Genomic DNA, 23,505 nt, shown 5'->3' on the forward strand with positions numbered 1-23,505 from the left:
ACTGCTTTTTTCTTTTTTTTTATATTTTCTCTTTTCAGAGGGAACTGAGGGCGAGAAAAATGTAATTAGCTGTCCTCAGCCGAGCCTGAACAAAAAAAGAGAGAGGGATCAGGAAAGGAAAAGCTTCAAAGAATTTGTAACCACTTTTGGCGAAAATATTCTCTGCCTTAAAGCCCAAGTGAACGGATGATGTCGCTCCTGTCTGTCACCTGCCGTGAGCAGGTTTAAAGGGAAGCAGGAAATCACAACATCTGCAGGGAACCACACACAACCAGATGTGCAAGAGAGAAAAAAAACAGAACTTTTCTGAATTGGATTTGTAATTCTTCCTTTAAACCTTCTTTTTTTTCCACCACATGGTTTACAAAAACACAATCTGTTATGTTCTTAGCAAGGACTTAAATATACGATTTGAGGAAAGCAGTGTCCAGACCTATTATCTACATGGGATAATCTTTGGAAAAGCTTGTTATTGAACACAAAAATAATGTAACCGGGATGCATTCCAACATAAGAACTTTACACAGCCTTCGACCTAACTCCACTTTTAGAGCAACCGCAGACATGGGTTTATCCTCGAGCTATGCCAGCACATAAACACACATATGAGATGGTCCATTCAGCTTTTCTGGTGAGGATAGAATTTTCAGACTTATTTCCATTGGGATGATCTTGAAATGTGGTAAAAACAAGTTAAGACCATGAGCCAAAAAGAAAAAAAAAAGAGAGAAAAGAAACAATGTTCTTTAATGTTTGACTTTAGCTGCACTCAGGCTTGACGGGGCTCTTGACAATAAGTTGCCAGGCAACTGGATAAAATTAAGACTTTTAGAAAGAATGCAAACACTTTATAAGGTCACATAAGTCTGCTTAGGAAATATGAATATATGGAGAGAGAGATTTTAACTGAATATCTGATCACTTCTGTGAAAGAAGTGAGAAAGGAAGTGGATTATTGTCCTCATTTATCTCAACATTTATAGCTTACTTTCAATGTCAAAAATCTCTTTTAAAAAGCGTTCTTGAGTGTGAATACTTAGTTGTATTCACTGGGTGTGTTTAGTCCTATTTTTGTGTGTGTTTAAGCTACTTTGGACCTGTTAATCATATCTTGTCTCTTTATATCTCATTGTACCACATCTCATGCTCTCCTTTCTCATCTAATCTCATCACGTTTAATCTTTTAGAAACGGTTCGCAATCCGATATGATAGACGATAATGGGCTCACGATATATTTTTGGAAAGGAAAAAAACATAACAATAAAAAATTCCAAATGAAAAAATAGCACGCTTGTTTGCTTTTCATTCGATTTGTTTATTTATTCAAGGGACAAGGCATATGAAAAACAACAAAATACTAAGAAAACATGTACATGCAGCATTGTAGCCAAAGCTCATTTCCATCCTCAGTCCCCTGCTGGACCAGAAGTCAGCCACAAAACCCACACAGTACATTTAATCCAACACATCACCAACATCCGAGCTCACTCTCATATACTCTGAAGTGTTGGCATCCAACTTTAAAATGTTAATCACACGTACTGTATATCCATTCACACTACACAATATACACATACTCACACACAATATAAAACACATTTACACGTCTAAATACCAACGTAATATCCATCCATTTTCTGACCCTTTGCACCTTTTTTCAGGGTCGTGGGATTACAAATATAATATATAATATCATTTGAAAAAATGTGGGTCCCAGGAGGAGACCAGTGGAGAACCTCTGTTCTAAAAAATCTAATTTTGTCAAATTAGTGGGAATGAAACAATAGATTTATTTTATAGTTTTTTATCATTTCCAGTCACTCCCGCCTGGTGTGGAACCAAGACTGACCTTTGTATCTTCAGTTCATGGTCCAATTAAAAATAATTTTATTATTATTATTATTATTATTATTATTATTTGAAACTAAAAATAATCATCATAAATCCCCACATATTTTAATGCTTTCATTTGGTAATTTTCCACACACTCTCTCTCAAGTACCCCCTGTAGTGCCATTGCGTACCCCTAGGGCTACACGGACCCCCATTTGAGAAACCCTGATATATCGGCCCACCTTTACAGTATTTTATGTTGTCCTTTTCTCATCTCCTCCATATCTGATCTAATCATATTTGATCTCATTTGACCTCGAAAACTGGAGAAAGAGTGATGAAAATGGTGATTGTGAGGACAAAAAATGCACATTCCAAACTTGGTTCTTTTCCGATAGATTGAGTTCACAGTTAGAGCATCCCATCCCATCCCATCCCATCACATCCCATCCCATCCCCGCCCTGCCTGCGCAATGATCTGTAGAAACCAGCGCAGAGATGAGAACATAGACCCAGCAGAGACGGAGCTCAGAGCAGGTGGAGATACAAACCGGAACATTTGGTCCCTTTTCAGCATTAAAAGTATTCATGTTGCACATATGGAAGCTGATGTTTTGTTCCAGACCTAAGGAGAGGCTCACCTGACCGCCTGCGAGCACAGATTGCACCAAAACAGGCTTAAGTTTTATTTTTGTGTGGAGTAACAATTAAGCTTCAACTCAAAAGGACCAGATGTTGTCCTTAACGGTTCACCTGAAGACGGTGGCTCACCTCCGGGGGAGAGGGGACCGGATCGCCAAAGTTACATTCAGAGGTAGGACAGAGCTTCAACTATAACATGTGGGGCTTCATCACCCGGAATGTGCATTGATTTAAACCATTTTAAACGAAATTAAGGTAAAAAAGTTGGAAGAATCAGTGGTGCCAAGACGCGCTGCATGCGTCCTGACGCACGATATCTCGTCTTTACTATGATGAATGTAGTTCTTCAAATATAAACCCATGATTAATAGTAAATCTTCAGATTTTTTTTTTTTTTTTTTTTTTTTTTTTTTTAGGATCAAAATGTTTTAAACTTCTTAAATCATGTTGATACACAAGCAACACATATAGTTCACATCAATCTACAAACTTCCTTAAAAGCAACTTCCCGACCAACAGGAAATGCTGATGGTCAATGCAATGGGTTGAGCCGGAAAGTATTAGATTAGAAACCAAAGGTGAAACGTTTCTGTGTGCTGGACATCTCTTCTCTCCATGATTATCCACATGATTGATTATTGGAGCTCTAATCAGGGCTGGGTTATATGGACCAAACCTCATATCTCTATATTTTCCTCAAAACGGTGATATATGATGACATTTTGAAATCAAAGTCTTACCAGCAAGAGAATTAATGGTTAAATGTGCACACAGGGACATTTATTAACAAACAGCTGCAAAATATGTGCCACTTTTGGCTTTTTCTCCGCTAAGGGACAGCATGTGTGAGTGAGTGGCTTGTTTAGGAGAAGGTCTGGGTTTGGACACATTCAGCGATCATCTAAATTCGCTTTTCATGCTGTTCTGAGAAGTAGCAAATGCAGCGACACCTGGAACTAATATTTTAGCACAAAATAAGCTAAAAATAAATATATATATTGTTATAGGCGATATTGTAATTTACTGTATTGCCAAAACACAAATCTTGATATATCTTAAATCTTGTATTGCCCAGGTCTACTAAGTATACGCATCATTTGGGCCACATCGTCATATGGACCGGCTTTACACTCTGACCACTTTTATCGTTGTATCCAATTTATAAAAAAAAATGTAGAAGGAAGATGTGATAGTTATATCAATTGTAATAGTAGAACTATTAAAAGTCCTTTGCTTTCCTCTATTCATATCCAATGATACACTGCTCTATTGGTAACCCTACTGTACTTCCTGCTACCGTAAGAAGCCATTTCCTGGTTTTAGATCTTATTTCTCCAACAGTATATGTGTAAACATTTGATCTCCTGATATGTTTCAACAAGAAGACAAAAAGAACTTGCTGGAATTATTAAGCGGAAGTTGTGGAAACAGATATCAGCAGACGCCTCTGAAGAAGGCTGGCAGTTGACAGTCGAAACATGTCAGGAGATCAAAGTAAATTTCCTGAAAAACAGTTGTCTGAATAAATGAAATCTGAACATATTATTCAAAACTTGTTTTAACTCATGATTACTGTTGGACGTTGGTTGTCATTAACACTCGGGGAACCTTTGGGGACCAAACGTGTACCTTCTGCGTCCTCAGTGTTTTACATTCTCAATATCTCATTCAGTTTAAAGACTAATTACATGAACCTTGGCCAGGAGTTTTCTTTTAATATGAGATTCATAATTGCATGATCGCATTTATTGCTAGATGTACAGAACAGGAGATATAAAATGTACCGACACTCTATGTGTTCGGGACAGATTTGGTCCTGTTGAATCTCATTATAACCACATATTTTTGATATACTGTTATCCTGGCATATAACAGGGGTTTTCCCATAAATACTTAATACATCTAAGCCTCTTTCAAAATCCAAAATGTATCTTTTTTTGGGGAAAAAAAAATTGCATAATTTGTGTTTTTCTCATTGACATTTTTTTTTGTCTTTATGACAAAAGGGCAAAAAAAAGAAGGATAAAAATATAATGAAAAACTATATATTTATGGTTTGGTCTGACATTGTTGAAAAGATCTGATGTGAAAAGCTCTAACAGTAATAATGCCTCAAAATCAATGTTCCTTTCAATTATTGACCTAGTCACGGCTGTAATAACTTCATACCAATTATTCAATTTTATTTATTATTGTTACTATTTTAAAAAAATTAAGACTTATTTTATGTTTTTTGTGTTATTCTTTTTATGACAGAAAGGGCAAAAAAAAAAATGCAAGAAAACACAGAAATGTGATAACTTTATATCAATGGTTAGGTCTGAAGATGTTGAAAAGATTTGATGTGAAAAAACGAGGAAAAATTAGATACTACATTTTTACAACAGTTATATGAAAGGTATACCTAAGTTCAAAGAATACATTTTTTTTCAAAAGTTCCTCGGGTTTAAAAGAACATTCAATTCAATTTAATTCAACTTTATTTATATAGCGCAAAATACAACAAAGTCCTCTCAAAGCGCTGAACAAAATATAAAGTCCATAGTAAAAAAGAAGAAAGAACCCAACATTGCAATCCAAAAATCTGTGCTACTTTAATTCATATCTGTTTAGGCAGGTCGGTTCTCCGTTTAGGAGATGTCTGTCTGTGTGTCTGTCTGTCTGTCTGTCTGTAGTTGCAGCCACCAACATTTTTCTGAATCACTGGTGTAGAGGAAGTCCAAGGACACCTGTGAACAAAACAGCCATTGCTGCCATTTTTTTAAAAGGATGGAGGACAGGAATAATGTTGTATTAATGCTTAGCGTTGGCACTGTAGACCACCACATCCTCCTGCACCGACTCCAGCACTACACAGGTCTCTCTTGCACCGCCCTTCAATGCTTTCATTCTTAACTCACTAACATAACCCAGTGTGTAGCTCTGGGGGATGCAAAATCCAGACCCCACACCGTCACCTGTGGGGTCCCCCAGGGCTCCATACTCGGCCCAACCCTTTTCATCATTTACATGCTCCTCCTGGGTCGTGTCGTCAGCTGGCATGGAATTAATTTCCACTGCTATGCAGACGACACACAACTCTGTCTCCAAGTCACTCCCTCCTGCTCCCCCTCTGCCACGGCTGCCTGCCTCAGCTCCTGCCTGGAAAAGATAGGGATGGAGATGGGGATGGATGAGTCCAAACTTCCTGCAGCTAAATGGCTCAAAAACAGAAGCCATTCATTTCAAACTGGAACCTCTCATCAACTCTGCTCCTCCCCAATCACCTATGTTTCATTCTTTGGACACATCATTCCCCTCTCTCCCTCTATCACAAACCTGGGGGTTAAATTTGACCCCTACATTTCCTTCGACAGTCATGTCACCTCCATCTGCAAAACTGCATTCTTTCACCTCCGTACCATTTCCTCTCCCTTCCTGCCGCAGAGAAGCTCGTCCGTGCCTTTGTCTTCTCCAGGCTGGACTACTGTAACGCAATCCTCATCGGGATCTCTGGCAGGAGCCTCCAAAAGCTCCATATGTTCAGAACAGTGCTGCCAGGCTCCTGATGAGGGTGCAACTACACGAGCACATCACGCCCATCCTCTGTACACTGCACTGGCTCCCCATTTAGTCCTGCAAAGAAAACAAGATCCTCCTGCACACCCATCACCGTTTGCACGGTGCGGCCCCCATTTACCTCACTGAACTGCTCACACCACACACCTCAACTAGGACCCGGTCAGGCCAACAGCACCGTCTGGTCATGCCCAGGACACGGCTCAAAACAATGGGCTACAGGGCCTTTGAAGCTGCTGCCCCCCGCCTGTGGAACGCCCTCCCAGACCACCTCAGGGCTTTTAAGAAAGGACTTAAAACCTACCTTTTTACACAAGCTTATTTTAGCAGTTAATGCTTGTTTTTAGTCCTATCTGTTTAATATATGTTGTGTATTACTATTTTAACTCTGTCATCCAATGTAGCATTTTGAGATTTGGTGTCAAATGTAAAGTGCATTACAAATAAAATTCATTATTATTATTATTATTATTATTATTATTATTATTATTATTATTATTATTATTATTAGTGCTATAATAAGTTCCCCATTTTGGAGGAGCTTCTGTTACAACAGGCTGTGTACAAACCAAGCTGGACATTGGTTGCTTGTATATTTATGTGATTATGTCACATGTATGTATGTGGAAATATTTCTGTTTTTTTCATATTGGATACAGGAAGGAGTGTGTGTTTCAGCACCGTGGACAGCAATCAGTTCACTCTGCTGAGTATTTACTCCCCAGCTATCGCTGATTTAAAGCCGACTATCAGCCGTGGAGGATGTTATGAGACTACAAGTCTTTTCTCCTCCTGAGCTCCTTTGTGCACCTCTGCGTGCACTGGGGAAATGAATGGCTCTCAGCTGGAGGGAATTCAGCAGGGTTCTGATATTATATGAACCGTGTCCTCCAAGTCAAGGATCAGGTTGTCTCCTCTTCTCTCCTGTGGCTTCCCTGTCTGCACCGTAGCGCTTTGTGCTTTCGTGATTTCGCAATCACACCAGATATATGTGCATGTGGGATGAATGTAGGCCTGTATAAAAACCTTTTATCTCAAAAAATCCCAGTGAGACTCATCTACCTTGCACATGTGTATAGATTAAGTGCAATAGTGAGATACTTTTACCTGCACTGCACTCAGTGTTCTGGGAGCAAGACACACATACACACACTTTTCACTCACACCGCAATCAAAGCCTCTCTCCTACTGCTGAGATGAGCTTCTTTGTGGTGCGTCCTCTGGACAGGTCTGAGTGAGACTGACTGCTTTCTGAAAAGAGGCCATTCAGTCATTCACACTCTGTGTATTTAAATAAAATATTTCACAATAAAAGCCAGTGACCCTTAATTGAAAGACATTTGCTTGTTTCTTTGGTCTTCTCTCTACGTATGCAGTGTATCTTTCTTCTGTCAAGCCCATGTTTTTAAGTTCAGACATTGGCATGACTGCGAAAACACACAAAATCACAGAATATCCCCAAAATGACTCCAAAAACACACATTACGACGACAAAAATACACTAAATGACATAAAAATATACAAAAGGACAACAAAAACACACAAAATGACTGCAAAAAACCCCATTATGACTAGAAAAATGCACTAAATTTGAGAAACACACTTAATGACAACAATGCCTCGATAACAACAACAAAAATTGTAAAACAACAAGAAGAATCAATCCAAAAACAGAAAACAACACAAACACACAAAATGAGAGGAAAATATGCAAAATGACCACAAAAAAACACAGAAACTTTTTTTTTTTTTTTACTAGTATTACTGTAGTGGTCAGATTGGCCATTATTCTAATTGTTGACCTAAATGTTGACAACGTGGCTCTCAGATCAGAAAAATCCAATTTTTGTGGTCCCTACTGTGTTAACAGTTGCCCATCCGTGGCTCTATATTTAACTGTGGAGGACTGGTTGTTTCTGAGAGCTGTGGAGCTTATGAGTTATGCATTTGGATATCTATCATTAAATATCAAAGAGAAGTGCACCGGTGGTGGATGAAGAGCAGCACAATGGCAGATCAAAGCAGGAATTAAGCCGGTAAAATTAGTAGTCACCTCCCTTTCCAAAATGGTGTGTTTCAGTTCAAGTGTCACGTATCTGGCTTCATGTCTGTAGTTTTTCTAATGAAAAAGTTAAAACTCTAATTAAAGTTGTTTCTAAATTCTTACAGACGGTGTAATTTTATGACCATTTTACACTGGTCATCCTCCATCTGTTGCTGCACAGCCTGCTTGATGGAACTTATGATTAATATGCTTTTATATGAGAACATAAGAACAGTTGCCGTCAATGCCGTAACGGATTTATTGTCTATGACAATGTTAATGCTCATATCTTGGGTTTTAAAGTCTCTTGTGGTTTTTAAGGCTGTATGTTTTCCCCGAGGACTGTCAGACCGTGCAGTTTCCTCAGTGCTTTTATCAAAAAGTACTTCCTGTCTAGAGAGGAAATGTCCTCGCAGGAAAACACAAGCGCTCTCCAACACACCACACGATTATGGAAACCCTGTGGAGTCGACAAGTTTTATGCACCAGTTGGTTTGATAACAATCTCTTTTCATCTTTAATGAACACACTTAATAATTATTCCTCAGTGTTGCTATCTTCACGGGATTAAGTGCAGTTTTGAGCCTTCCACGAAGCATTGAAAGAGTAATTGAAATTCTGAAAGATTCAACAAAAAATATGCCGTGAAGCAGTGTTTCTCAAATGGGGGTACGTGTACCCCTAGGGGTACGCAATGGCACTACAGGGTGTACTTGAGAAAAAGAGAGAGAGAGGAAAATTAACAAATGAAAGCATTACAAATTTGAGGTTTTATATTATGTTTATTTTTAGTTAAAAATGATAATCGCACTGAATATTACCAGCAACTCACAAAACGACAACAAAGACACATTAAATGAGAGAAAAATGCACAAGATCACTACAAAATACACAAATATAACAGAAAACATACAGTAAAAAACGACATAAGAAACAACCAAACGACACAAAAAACACACACACTGAGATAGAATAATTTAAATAATACCAACAACACACAAAACCCACAACAAAAACACAGAAAAATAAGACAAAAATGTACTGAATAATAAAAAGAACCGAAATACAACAACACAATATGACACCGAAAAAACACACAAAATGATGATATAAATGATCTTGATTAGAACATGAACTGAAAATATAAGGATCAGTCTGGGTCCCACATCAGGTGGGAGATGACTGTAAGTGAAACTTGAAAAACTCTCAGCCTGACATTTGAAAAATCCTCAAAATATTAACTGTCACGAAAAATAATTGACATTGATTTATTATGACCAAGTAAAGTACTTCAGTGAATTTATAGTTGGAAATGGTTCATCCATTACATTTAGCAGTAATCTAAAGCCCTGCGTGAATGTCACCTTACAGCAAGGTATCAATGGTCCACCTCCTTTCCTTCTTTAAAATCAGTTCGACAAAGTTTTTTCAAAATCCTTTCACCAAAAATTGTCCCGCTGGAAAATTTTCTTCATTACTTAGAATCCCCGTATTAGTACCAATGTTTTGATGCATTAATTATTGCTGGGTTATGAATTCAGCTTTACACCTACATAAAATATCAGAGTCCAAAAATAAACACTTTTTTAAAAAAAAAAGCAATTTTTTTGCCAAAAATTATCAGATTAAAAAAATGTTAGCATTAATCTAAAGTGCTGAGTGTATGTCACCTTACAGCAAGGTATCAATGGTCCACCTCCTTTTCTTCTTTAAAATCAGTCCACGATAAAGTTCTTTCAAAATCTTCAAAAACGCTGTTTTGTCACCAAAAATCGACCGGCCGGAAATTTTTTTCATTTCCTGGAATCTCCCTATTAGTACGATGTTTTAGTGTGAGAATGGTTGGTGGGTTTTGCATTAAAAGACCTACACCACTCTACACACACAGACAGACACACGGACAGACAGACGGACGGACGACGAACTGATGACAATCCCCTTCGGCCGAAGTTGGCCGAGGGTAAAAACTACAGAATTAAATCTACTCAGGAGGCACTAAACACTGTTTCATTGCATTTATTTACAAAATGAGATTCTTTAAAATGTGTATAAACGGCCATTAATTCCATCATTATGCTTTATAGTTGTTTTTTCACAGAATTAAGGGGCTACTTGGATTCAAAAGTTAGAGAAAGGGGGCCTAGAGCCAAAAAAGTTTGAGAACCACTGCTGTAAAGTATAATAATCATCACTATTCTGCAGCATTGTCACCTTGTAGCAGGAAGTTCTGGGTTTCAACCTAAATCAAAGCTTTTCTGTGTAGATATATCATCGTTTCTTTTGCTTTTTTGTGTATTCCGTTCATTAGTGATTTTGCTATCTTAGTGGAAAACAAGTGAGATTGTAATCTCAGACCGGATAGGTTGGAACAAGCCTGCCTTTTTATTTTTAAAACCTTCAGGAAACCAGACTATGGCCTGGTACACTGCCTTTTGTTCAGTGTTTGCAAAGTTTTATCTCCAGCAGAACAAAAGATCCACTTAGGTTTGAGTTTGTAATGTGTTGGCATTCTTCCTGCTGCACAGGATTCAGGCAGTTAACATTTACTCTGGCATTTTGCTTGTGTCTACATCACATAATGGGAATTTCCCTTGATAATTGCAAACTTTTCAGGCTCTCACTGAGATGCCTGAAAAGATGTCGTATCACCGTCCCAGCTGTTTGCACTTGTGGTTTTTGTTCATGTCGAAAAAGTTGCTTATTGAATTGTTCTTGTGTCCATATTAACACAGTTTCAGACACTTACCAGAGGGGGAAAATCTGAGCGTTCACTGTTCGCTCTTACACTGTTTTCCAGCCACTGTTCAACATCACACATTTAATTTAGAATGTTGTTCCCTTGGTCGAGATGTGTTATTGCAATTATTGGTGCATTTTATTTTGCTGTGGAATGATCTTAATTCCTTCAGCATTTGTAGTTATAATAACTAGTACAGTGCCCGTTGAAAGTATGTATTCATATAGTGGGAGCATAAGTAGAGTTGTCAGTTATGGCCAAATGAGTATGTGTTTGAAGGTTGGACGTACAAAGAGGTGTACATACTCTGTACTCTGTAGTGTTATAAAGGGGTTTATGTGCGGGTGCAAAGTAAAATAGCATGTGCAGTTTCCATGGTTTAATTCTATGTGACATACACATGATAAATTGATAAAGTTTGCACCAATGCTGCTGTTTAGGGTAGAATCTGATAAAAGACACATACATTCTTGCAAATAAAACTATTTATTTAGCATTTAGCAGTAACAATTAGTGCAGGGGTGCTTATCATCCAGGGTTAGTAATCAATATACAAACAGATGTACAGTAACTTAATCAGCAGACTGAGAATAACTTGATCTATATAGCATGTGTGGCTCACACTTCCAGAGGAAATGTGGGGTGTGTGTGTGTGTGTGTGTGTGTGTGTGTGTGCGTGTGTGTGTGTGTGTGTGTGTGTGAGACTCGCTACCTGTCTATCTCTCCTCCGTGGGCTCACACACACGCACTTACTCCAGCTGCACACATGCACGCACTCAGTGACTCACATCAGGTTGAAATGTGTGTGTCTCACGCCCAATGTGTGAGACTTGAGAGCTTCGCTAGTATATCAGTGTGAGCTCGGCTGCTCATACGCCCGTCCCTTCTCTCCGCTCTAACCCTCCGTCCGGCGTAACCCGCTTTGATTCCGCGGTGATTTAAAAATAAAATGAAAATAAACATTTTGAAAAAACAGTCAAAAAGTATGTTTCCTCAATAGAGAAAGTGAAAGAGCCTTAAACTATCTTTCTCTCTCTCACACGTGTGTCTGCTTGGCTGTGTGCGCGCACGTCTGGTGCTACTCAAGCTGTTCAGCGATTGGCTCTGGCCGCACACGTGACTCTAACTCACCACTGTGATTAATTCTGGCACGCATCGGAGCAGAGCTGCGCAGTGATTGGCTCTCAGTGCACATGTGGCTCTCGTGGCTCTGCTTTGCTTGCAGTAGACAATTTTATGAAATTATTCAGTAAAATGACTATTTCAGTCCAAACAAATCCCACGTCGCACAGCTTTGAACCAAGCTGCAGCTATGTAGCAAGTATGAGCTCTGTCTGTCCCTGAAAACCAGAGATAATTGAGGCACAGTCCTACACACATACACACAGACACACAGAGATTCCTTGCTTTAGTAATGCATAGAAGGCTATTACAAATGTGGTGTAAATTGCTTGTTGGTGTAGTAGAACCCAATCCATTCCAAATATTGTTTTTGTGTCCTGTATTTCCCTGTGTAAGTGTAATATTACAAGTTTATTTTGTGTAGATTGGGCGAGTCATTGGCACAAAATGGTGTGAAAGATTGCCCAAGGGCAGCTGTAGCAACAAAATTAGTTTGCATTGACTGGCATGGCTGTGGTGTAAATAAATAATGGTTCCAGTCTGTGCTTTGAGATTTCTACTCTTTTTTTATTCATGTATAAATCTGTGACTTTCAACCTTGGTGTTGTAGCACGCTATGTGGATCTTGTTGGGTTCTTTCTTTCTTACTACGGACTTTATATTTTGTTAAGCGCACTGAGATGACTTTGTTGTAATTTGCGCTATATTAATAAAGTTGAATTGAATTGAATTTGTGTGTGTGAGAGATCTTCAGGTGAGACCATGTAAATCAGTCAGATATTACAGCTTCAATACAAAGATGTGTCATCTTAGCCATTGATGCCATTTTTAAAATGTAAAATGCCACCAACGTCAACTTTCATAGGCAGCGTAAAGAAAAAATTAAACTTGCAGTTTGTACAAAACAAGACATTTTTGAATGCATAAAATAAATCATATAAAGCCATATTGGAAGAAATAATGGCATAATAAATTCCTGGAAAATTTGAACTAGCCAGGAAACAATTTACAATTTTAATTTTCTTATGATTTTTATGTTTTTATTTTTACAATTGTACTGTATTTTAGGATTTCCTTCTTCTTCTTCTTCTTCTTCTTCTTCTTCTTCTTGCGTAACTTTTTTTTCTATATATATATATATATATATATATATATATATAATTTTTCTTTTTAAAGTAGAAACGTATGTACAAACTTTCAGGTAGTTAAAATGTACAATTTCAATGAGGAAATCCACCCTCTAAATGCATTGTGGGTGATCATTATGTTAACAGGCTATCAGTAGTTTTCTTCCTCTCTTATCTACATTATCACGTGAGAAGCCACTACACAGTCATAGCGATGTGCAGGTCACATTATTACTCACTAGATGGTGCTGCCAGCTGAATAATCCATTGATTTTTCTTAAACGTTAATTTGTGCAAACTGCTGCCAATGTGATTAAAAGCTATATATTGAAAAGCCACATTAACTGTATTGACATTAAAGGGGAAAATAAGAGGTGTCACAAATTATTGATATTGTGACAAGTCTTTAATGAATTCTTTGTTTTATCCAACACATCCTTGCAGGGTCACAAGTACAATTCATCATGTGGCATTTCCTTAAATATCAAATTGAGAGGATCTTTCCTTTTAAAAGTCATTCATCATGACCTTTTGTTTTAGAACAACCCACTTCAGCATTTTGCCATATCTCTACATTTGAGTCATGGATTTTGTGTGTCTTACTAACAAACATCACCATGCACATCACCCATTTCAAATGCAAAGTATTCATCGTTTGGCCCTAAAACAGGTAATTACAACCACAAAATGGAGATTGCAGTATTGATTTAACACTCAAGTTGAGAGATGCTGTTTAACACTGTGGTCAGGTTTAGATATATTTTATTTGTTTGACTGACACATTGCCTTATTTAGAGTTCTGAATAGATCTAAGAGTCTTTTTTTTTGCTTAGTTTCACCATTTTGAGTTGTTTTATTTTTTTGTCCATCGACCTGGAAAAAAAACTGCACTTCTTTTTGATTTCCTTTTTTTTTTTTTTTTTTTTTTTTTTTTTTTTTTACCTTGTCTGCACATGCTGTCGAAGGTTAACACTACAAGAAGTGCAATCTTTTGACAGCAATGCATATTTTATTATTGCAATTAAATAAATTTATTTATTTCATTGCATAATTGTGACCTTCTTTTTGATTTCCACTCGCTCACAGGTCAGTCTGTGAGTGCTACACTAAGCTTCACTCGCTGATTTTGTATCTCTTGCTGATTTGAAGCCAAATACTGAACAAATGAGCTGGGTATTGTTTTAGTTCCTGTGATGGACTGGAACCCATAGCACCCTATAAGTGCTGGAGAGGCACCAGCAGACCCCCACGCCACAACTCTGAACAGGAACGAGCCAGTCGGATGATGAATGACTGAATGTTTTACTAACTTACATAAGCCAAATATTATCTGCTCTATTCAACGCACATCAGACGTTGAGCGAAACCAGATATAAAGGCAGGGCTTTAAGAAAAATAAAGTTAGAAGGTTTATTGTCTGGCCTTCTACAGGGTTAACTGTTAAACATAGAGCGGACGATAACTAACATTCTTTATAACACCAATAAAGGCTAGTGTAGGCCTCTTAGACTGATAAATCAAACACTGAAGAAATTATGCAGGGTTTGTTGATGGTCATGTGACTTGAACTTAACGTTGCATTGTGGGGTTTGGATTCTTCTTTTCTGCACATGCTGTCGAATGTCAACACTACATGTCGTGCAATCATTTTTGCGATAGATAAACTTATCTTATTGCATAATTGTGAACATCATCCCTCCCTCAGCAAGGATGAAAAAAATTGTATTAAAGAAAGAATATAAAAAGAGAGGCCAGTGTTGCACTTTATTGAGGAGGAAAGGAACAGGGAAGAGGGAGTCAGGGTAGTACAATGGAAGGGGTAGTGAAGATTCCCGATTTTTGTCCTGCTATGTTTATCGTGTTCACCCTGATATGCGGTCACTCTGATTGCTGTCGTATTTGGGTTTTTCCATGGAAAGCCAAAAATAAATTAAAAAAAAAATCAGCATCCACTGTTGTTTTGTCAACAACTTTCAACAACAGAAATGTCACTTTGGCTGTGTTTTTGGGGCACATTGGCATCAGCATTGGATGAAAAACAGGTACAGTTTAAATTGTCCTCAGCAGGTTTACATTTAATAGTTATTTTACAGTATGCAGCATCATAAGATGTGAGATAGTAACACCATCAATAGAAGCAGTCGTTGACTCCTAAATGGAGCCGTGTCGCCTCAATTATGTGTAAAAGTCTGTGTATTGAAGCAGCTGCAACTATTCTATGTCTTAATGTTTGTTTTCAATTATTTCCTAAAATCTACCGACCATGTAAAATGAAGAGCTGGTTTGAATGACAGCTTATTTTGTTTGGAGATGCTTGAATGTGTCTGTATGCATATCTTTATGTGAGCTGCCCTCACAAAAAGCGCATTAATGCAAAGCAAACTACAGGAACAAAGCATAGTGGACACAGCGGCTCTGTCCCATTCATGAGTATCACAAAGCAGACAGGTGAGCACAGACTGCAGCTTGTGGGATAATTAGCTGTTTGCAGTAAACGCCACCTTAAAAAGGCAGAAAAAAGAAAGACATGGCAGGTATTTTGTTGGCCAAGCTGCACCATCTATCTTTTAAAATTAATTTTTTAATTGAAGTCTCTCTGCCACCTTCAGCTTTTACAGCCATCATTTATTAATTTGCATTTCTTTTGTGCCTCTCATTGCTCAGCACAGCTGTTGCATCTGATTATTTGTTGGGTAAATAAATGAGGTTTACAATGAATCTCAATGAAATAACCGAAAAGAAGAAAAATAAAAAAAACTCGTTTAGGAACAATTCTATTGGTATAAATGTATGCCTGAATTGACTGATTGTGCAAAAATGTAGTTTCAACATGTTGGCTAACCTCTGCTGTGATTGGAATCAGTCAATCATGTGTTAACTTTTTGATTTTGGCTTTTCAAGGTCTGCCTTTCTACAGCCGTGTTGTGGAGAACTGTGAGGAGGTGGCTCAGTTTAATGAGGTTAGTGTCTGTATTTCCTCTGATTTCACATACTGTATTTTCTGTTCACATAATCCAAAGCTAATGAGGAGCAGAACACATGGTTACACCAACACAGATAAAGCCACTGGAGATGTAATATGTTACACATTGTGAATACTTCCTGAAACCAGTTTCACCTAAAAAAAAAAAAAAAAAAGGATTCATGGTGGTTAATTAGCATTCCTGCAACAACTCTGTACAGGAACCCTCTGCCACACTGTGATTTTTCATTTAAAAGTTGGCATCTGTTTTTGTATTCATATTTTATAGGAATATTCAATGGCTGCAATTGTGGAGTAAATTATATATTAGTCTGGTCATGCCAAGGCTCCAATCCCAATGGAGATTTGTTTAGTTTTACTTCTGATTCCTTTTTATGCTTAATTTGTGTCATTTAGATTCCACATCTCTGTGTGTGAGTTTTGAATTCCTGTTGTGTCAACACACTTAGTCTTCTCAGTGTCTAAGTGCAGATAAATTGGCCTTCGATACTTAACTAAAAGACAGCTTTCTGCTGACCTGCCACTAGGAGGGAAATTCAAAAAATGCCGTGATTATCGGCATTACTGCTGTAGCAGTAAGACACACCCACTCAGTCAGCCCACAGCGCTGTGCACAGAGAGGTAATGCACACAATCATGTGTCTGTACACACACACACAGCAAGTTCAAAAGCTGAAATGTGTCACTACAACCACAGGCACACACAATCACGACGTGAAGCTCACACACAGCCGTACAGACACCACTCAGTGGCAAACACACACGCTGCACACGCAGAGACAGACAGGAATACACTTATAGCATAGATGTGTCTGTAAACACAGACACCACTCAGGGCAAAACACACCTGCTCTGCCACCACCTCTTGCATAGCGATAAGACGTACACACGCAGAGACAGAAGGGAATACACTCATAGCATAGACGTGTCTGTAAATACACACAAAGCTTGATGAACCCTCTCATTAGACCAGAATCTGCTCTTTATAGAAGCACAGAGTCAAAAACACCACCCTAATGTGGGCTGTTTCACATGGAACACAGTGGACTTTCTCATTAAGTCTGTCAATCAATGCTCACTGAGGGCTGTGATTGGAGGAAACCCTCCTCCCTCCTCTCAGCTTTTATAGGAGGGGCGGAGCCAACAGTGAAAGTGATGACACAAGGGAATCTAAAGAATCAGTTTCAGCCAATAGCGAAATTCACGTTTAATAGTCGGCGTTCAACCCTTAGAGGCCAGTAACTCTGACATTTTACAACCAAATATGCAAAATTAAAAAAACTTTTACTAAAATGTGAAGAGTGGGACTAGGATTAATAAACAGCATTACTTATTACCCAAGGTTTCCCTGCTCAAGCTCACATAAAGTCAGGGCTCTATTCTCCCGTCTGGACTTAAGCGCTTTTTTGCACGTTTGCAGTTACGCACTTCTCTCCTGCTCGTATTCTCTGGTCCAGGCTGCTGACACACCCACCGCGCCTAAGGAGCCAAAAAGTGCGTATGTGTGAATGAAGGCGGGGTGAAGGAAAGGAGGCGGTGATGTCATTTTTTTGGGCTGTCTAGTATTCACGGAACATGGAGTTTTCCCAGTGCTTGTAAATGTCATTGAAATCTGTGAAAATGATAAAGTTCACTTTTAATTTGAAACGTCTTCATTGATAAACAATGTAACAGGTTGATTTGATCAGATCATTCGTCAGATTATTGTAGTGTGACTGAGTCAAAGTTAAAATCTCTCTCCTTGATCACCATCATCATCACCATCATCAAAGCATGACCAAGTTAAATGTGCTGGAGATATGGAGCTATTCCATGTGAGATATTCCATGTGTACTAAAGTGATAATCATTTGTGAAGTGATACTTATTTGTGTCTTATCCTCAAAAAGTTGTGCAATAATCCATTCTTAGCAGAGGGTTTTATACAGCTGTTGTCTAATGTGAATGGAAAAAACATCCACTTCTGCCTTCACTATGACAGGCCATTTAAAGTTGCTGCAATCAATTCCATGTGGTGAGGGAATCGCTTCATGTGCTGATCCCTCCTGCTGATACTTGAATGGCTCTTTGTGTATCACTGCCAACCAGTGAGTCTGCAGAGCATCAGGTCTTATCACCTCATTAGACTTCGATTTCTGGAATTTTGCAAATGTCCAGTGGCCATGTCGAGAGTTTCCAAATTACATGATGGAGTGATTCAGTGTGTTGTGGGAATGGATATCTGTATGTATGACACTGTAGTTAAACATGACACAACCGCATGAAATACGGAGCGCTATATTTGGTACAGTTAGTGAAGTAATCAGGGTCTCTGTTACTTTTTAAAACTGGTTCAACAAGGTCAAAAGAAATAGTCATATTTAGAGATGTATCTGCTCTTAGCAGGTACCTCAGCCTTTTCACTGCTGTTTGGATTTTAAGTAGGAATAGTGAAATGTGAGACACAAGTTCAACAGAAAAATCACCAAAATAAGCACTTCAAAGATGATTCTGTACCCTAAAAGACTAATGCAGGTTGTTTGACTTAGGGAGGGAAAAAAAAACATTGTTTGATGGGCTCAGAGGCAGAACACTACTTCCTTCCTTACGACTAATGATAACTGTGGCTTTTGTTTCCCTCCTAATCAGGAAAACGTCTAAATGAGTGTACACAGTGTGCAGAGTTACAGTATGTGCATTAAGACATCCCCACTAAGGCACGAGTAGCCTCTGCTAAAACAGGTTTCTTCTGACAATATGTAAGACAAAGCACACAGGAAATGATTCACAGCATCCCTAATGATGAAATATAGCATTCCTGAAGCTGGATTACAGTAACTGGTATTAAGATGTGTTGCTTGAACATAGAGCAACCCTGACAGCCTCATTCTCGTCTCACGTCTCACGTCTTCAGTTCTGAGGCATTCATTAGCATTGCTCAGCATCAATAAAACGTCCAGCCATCGCTTTGAGAGACTTGTGCTTCCACAGTGCGTGTACTTGTGTGTGTGTCGACTGAGGTTGCCTGGTGTCCACATATACACATGGTGTTTGCCCGACAATTTCAATTGGAGCGATTCCTCATCACATCGTCTTTATCTTCAGAGCTGAAACATTTGCGTGGCTCGATAAACGCGGGCTGGCCCCTGGCGTTGAAGGCCATTAGCATAGAGTTCTGTGTCTTGTAGCTTCATGCATGGACTAGCAGGATGCCTTTGAACTAGTGTGTGCGGATAGACTGGGTAGAGAAACTGTGTTCATTATTCATTCCATGGTGGAGCTTTTAGCAGCAGAAGCATCGGGGGCATCCCCCCCCCCCCCCCTCACTGGTTCGACATAACTAGAGCACGGAGCTGCAAGTGCTGCATGTGCTGCATGTGGTTACAGAGTTCAGTTTAACGCCTGCAGATCGCGCTATATATATTGTGTGTGCGCGCGTTTGTGTGCTTTTGCATGTCGGTGTGTTCAAATCCAAAAGTGCATGAGGGACATGTATGTGTTTGCTTTCTAAACAAGATGTCAAGAGACTTCAACTCTGCAGAAAAGAGACGACTAATTAATATGCAAACATAACGTCTGTAAGCAGGTTTATCCTCCACTAGCCTCCAGTTATTACAGCCCAGGAGTATGGTATGAACAGTTTCTGACTTTTTAATGAGAGCCTCGGGATTACGTAACACTAAAGTCTGCATCTGGGAATTTGTTACTTGCTTTAAAATATCTGTGTTTTTCTGCACCAACCAGCATTTTTTTTAAAGTCCGATTTCCCCTTTACTGTTGAGTTCAACACCTACTGTAGGGAACACCCTAGAGATATGGCCAGGTTAGCACAGAGAGACTGAAAAATACCTACAACCAGACAGACATGCTGTGTGGTCTAAAGGTGGGACTGAGAGAATCGAGAGAAAGTACTTTCTGAACGAGTAACCAAACCACAAAACCACTTTTTTCTGCTGAAAACAAATATATTTGAACATGAAATAGTGTTGATTGATTCTCTTGACATTTCTCAATTTTGCATATTTTGTTGTAAGAGTGACTGGCCTCTATGGGTTGAAACCCAGCTTTTACAATACAATTTTGCTATTATTGGAAGATTTTATAGTATGGACTACTCCAGGAGCCCCGCCCATAATCAAAGCATCAAAAAAATAAAAAATAAAAAATTCAGCCTAGATTCACATTAGTCAAATCCTCAGGGTTTAGTTACTCTTTATTAAACTCATTACCTTTATAGGTTTACCAACTACTGCACATTTGATTGGAAAATAACAACAGGTCAGGCTGCTCAGCTATTCAAGGACACCTCCCCTCAAAAAAACTGTACAGGTGCTGAATTCCTGTCCCAGAAAACCACCATCATGCATCTTTTAAATGCCTCCTTTCTCTACAACATCTGACTGCAATGAATTCAATTTTAGGTACATTGAAATATAGAGACAACAAAAATTGACAAGACAGCCTCCCTTCAGCATCAAATGGAAAGTATTCATAATACATTTAGTTCAAACTCCTCAGCAGAGGTGTAAAGAATACTGATATGTCCTCAAATAGAAGTACTGTTACTTGATTAAAAATGTACTCAAGTACAAGTTGAAGTAAGTCTTACTTGAAATACTCAAGTACAAGTAAAAAGTAATTAGGTAGTACGCAAAGTACTTGCATAAAGTAAACATCTCATGTATAAACTTATAAAGGAAGAGAGGAAATCTTGCACAATTAGAACTTAATACATTTTCCACAAAGGCATCTGTACAAAATAAAAGGTTTGTCAAAATGTAGAATTCTTCCTTTTTTTTTCTTTTTTAAAAAAACAAAACACCAATGAATTCAATTTAAAATAATAAAAAACTGATGAATACTCATAATTACTGTATATACATTTAAAAAAATAAATAAAATAAAAATAATTTTAAATTTTGTCTCTCATAGTTAAGGTATACCTATGATGAAAATTACAGGCCTCTATCATCTTTTTAAAAGGGAAAACTTGCACAATTGGTGGCTGACTGAATACTTTTTTGCCCCACTGTACACAATAAATACAAAATAAAAAAGAATTATTAAATAATTATAATAATACAGAACATATAAAATAATAATAACTAATGAATGCTCTGAGAAAATAACCTCAATTCGATGCTGTTTTGGCATATTTAAGTTTAATTTGATTGGTCGGCTATGATGTGATACTGGTCATTTCATTTTTTCTAGTTTCACAATGTCCGTTGATCTTTTTAAAACAAAAAATAATAATTGACTCAGTAGCGGTTGGGTGTAGAAATGTAACTAATTACTTCTTTAAAAACATACTTAAGTACAAGTAAAATTACTGATTAAGAAGTATCCATAAAAGCAACTCAGTTCCAGTAACATGAGTACTTCCGTTACTTTTACCTCTGCCCATCAGACTTACTTTACTTAAAGATTGAAGAATAACCCTTTCAATCAACTTGCTTTGCTAGTGCCATTGTTGATGCTTAAGGCACTTTCTCACTGATAATATTTAAGAATCTTGCCAAACTTTTCTGTTTGGAAAAGTATAAAGTCTCAGCCCCATCTGTCTCCTCGTATAATCCAAGACTGGATTTATGCTGTCAAGACCCGGCAGAGACAGCTGTTGAGAAGTGAAGGCTTGGCAGAAATCAATGCTGGCCACTGAATGACAGGAAAAAAATAACTTTTTCCTCACTTATTGTATAAGAAACACTATATCGGCAGATAACACAGATGCTATGTGTTGTGTATACGTTGGCAGGACACAGTGTGCAGTGTAGATCCTCTGGCTGTAGATTTCCACTGAGAGCTTCATCAGCTCTGGGTCAAAAAGGAGAGTCCTGCAGCTGATCAAAGTCAGTAGTAGAAAACTGCAGCAAACTCACTTCCAAACCACTTCCAGGATCATGTAGATAATCATGTTTAAGAAGTTAGTGGTTCAAAGAAAGCATATCAGATACACGTGGACATGCCATAACACAATCAGAGTAGGGTTTATAAACTAATAAACTACATTCATACATTAACCCAGAGACTGAAGGTCTGATCTCAGCTGCTGTTTCATTGATCACTGACCAATAGCACCGAAGAGAAAATAGCTTTTATACTGCACACAATCTAGTGTTGCTGGTTCTAAAAATAGGTTTTTATTTTTGCTGGTTTTGAGGACGGGGCTGCTCCAGTGAGGTTCTTTCCCATCCCTCACTGCACTGAATAAATGATACCACGAGCACGTTTATTATCTTTGCTAGTTTCAAGATGGAGGGCAGCAAAATCTCTATGTAAGCCAAAAAAAAAAAAAAAAAAAGTTGGAAACTGGAGGCAAAAATCAGATTTTGTTTAGTTTTTTGATTTCTGCATCATATTATCCATCCCTCTATTGTCTCAGGTTTCAAAATAATACTTGAACTTGTATACATCTTTACATAACGTTACCTATTAATGCCAAGGATTTCCCTTTCTTCACACACCACTGTGGACAAAAAAAACATACCTCAGCAAAAACATGTGGGCTAAAAACTCCCAGCAAAACACTGACAGTTGCAAAAGTGTTTTCCTGACAAGTGCATCATCAATTATCTCCGCACCATCTGGCCAGGTAGAAAAGAGGAAGCCAACTGCTGTGATGTTTGAGTCCATGCTGGAACACTGGCTTCATCAAATTACCAGGAAATGCCAATTGTACTAGATCACCAGATTGTCAAGACCATGAAAGTCTATTTTAAAAATCATGACAAGGTTAAACAATTAAAGTTCATTCTCTCTTCAATTTAGATTTCAAAGCACAATATGCAAAAATCTCAAATCTTTGACAAACTTGTTCCAACTAAATTTGTTCTAAAAAATATGTCCTTGTAAATATTTAAGAGTCACTGGTAAGTCCAGATGATATCGACCTAAAGTAAGTGTTCAGAGGTATTTTTTGACTTGAGCTAAGATGGATTGATATATGAGTTTTTGCAGGTGTTTGACACATATGTCACTCAAAAAGATTTCCAAGTAGGCAGTGAGCTAATGCTGCGGCTTGGCTGGTGGCTGCAGTTAAACTGAGAACCGTGGTCTCACTGTGGAGTCTGATTACTAGACAAACTCTAGTCTAGTTTGATCAAAACTAAAGAAACCCCATGTGCTGAATGGATGTAACACATGGAGGTCAGGCTTGTTATAATGAGAAGATTGCTACACAGCAGCCTGTGCTGATCTCTTTTATCCTCCGAGAACACATCTAAGCCCTTAGAAGCCAAGTCCAGAGAAATACATTATCATAGGATCACAGCAAGTCTGGTTACTTGAATCAAAAGATAAACGGAATTGAAAATGTGCCCAATAATGATGCATCTTATTTCTCGTCGCTAATGTCAAAGGTAGGGCATGCTGTTCATAAATAATCAGGCGTTTTTATTCTCTGTATCCATGGCAACTCTCATGAAATATCAAATCATGGTTAGCAGGGGAAACTAAGAGCGACCCGGTCATCCATCTG

The 23,505-nt window shown here is 38.2% G+C and overlaps 1 protein-coding gene across 20 annotated transcripts in view; it reads left to right on the forward strand.

Moving 5' to 3' along the window:
• Positions 1-2,302: 2,302 nt before the first annotated feature.
• The window catches only part of otofa (otoferlin a), a 93,587-nt gene continuing 72,384 nt past the window's right edge, over positions 2,303-23,505 (forward strand). For 18 of the 20 annotated variants that reach the window (XR_003672938.1, XR_003672940.1, XR_003672939.1 and 15 more), the window contains exons 1-2: positions 2,303-2,648; positions 15,966-16,024. Coding sequence is in view for 17 of the 20 variants with exons in the window: in XM_028439161.1 (XP_028294962.1) it covers positions 2,567-2,648; positions 15,966-16,024 (141 nt within the window). In the remaining 3 variants the exon portion in view is untranslated. The remainder of the gene's footprint in view (positions 2,649-15,965; positions 16,025-23,505) is intronic. The other 2 variants (XM_028439160.1, XM_028439162.1) reach the window with 1 other exon arrangement.

Source organism: Gouania willdenowi, chromosome 24, assembly GCF_900634775.1.
Source record: "Gouania willdenowi chromosome 24, fGouWil2.1, whole genome shotgun sequence".
Classification (NCBI taxonomy): Eukaryota; Metazoa; Chordata; class Actinopteri; order Blenniiformes; family Gobiesocidae; genus Gouania; species Gouania willdenowi.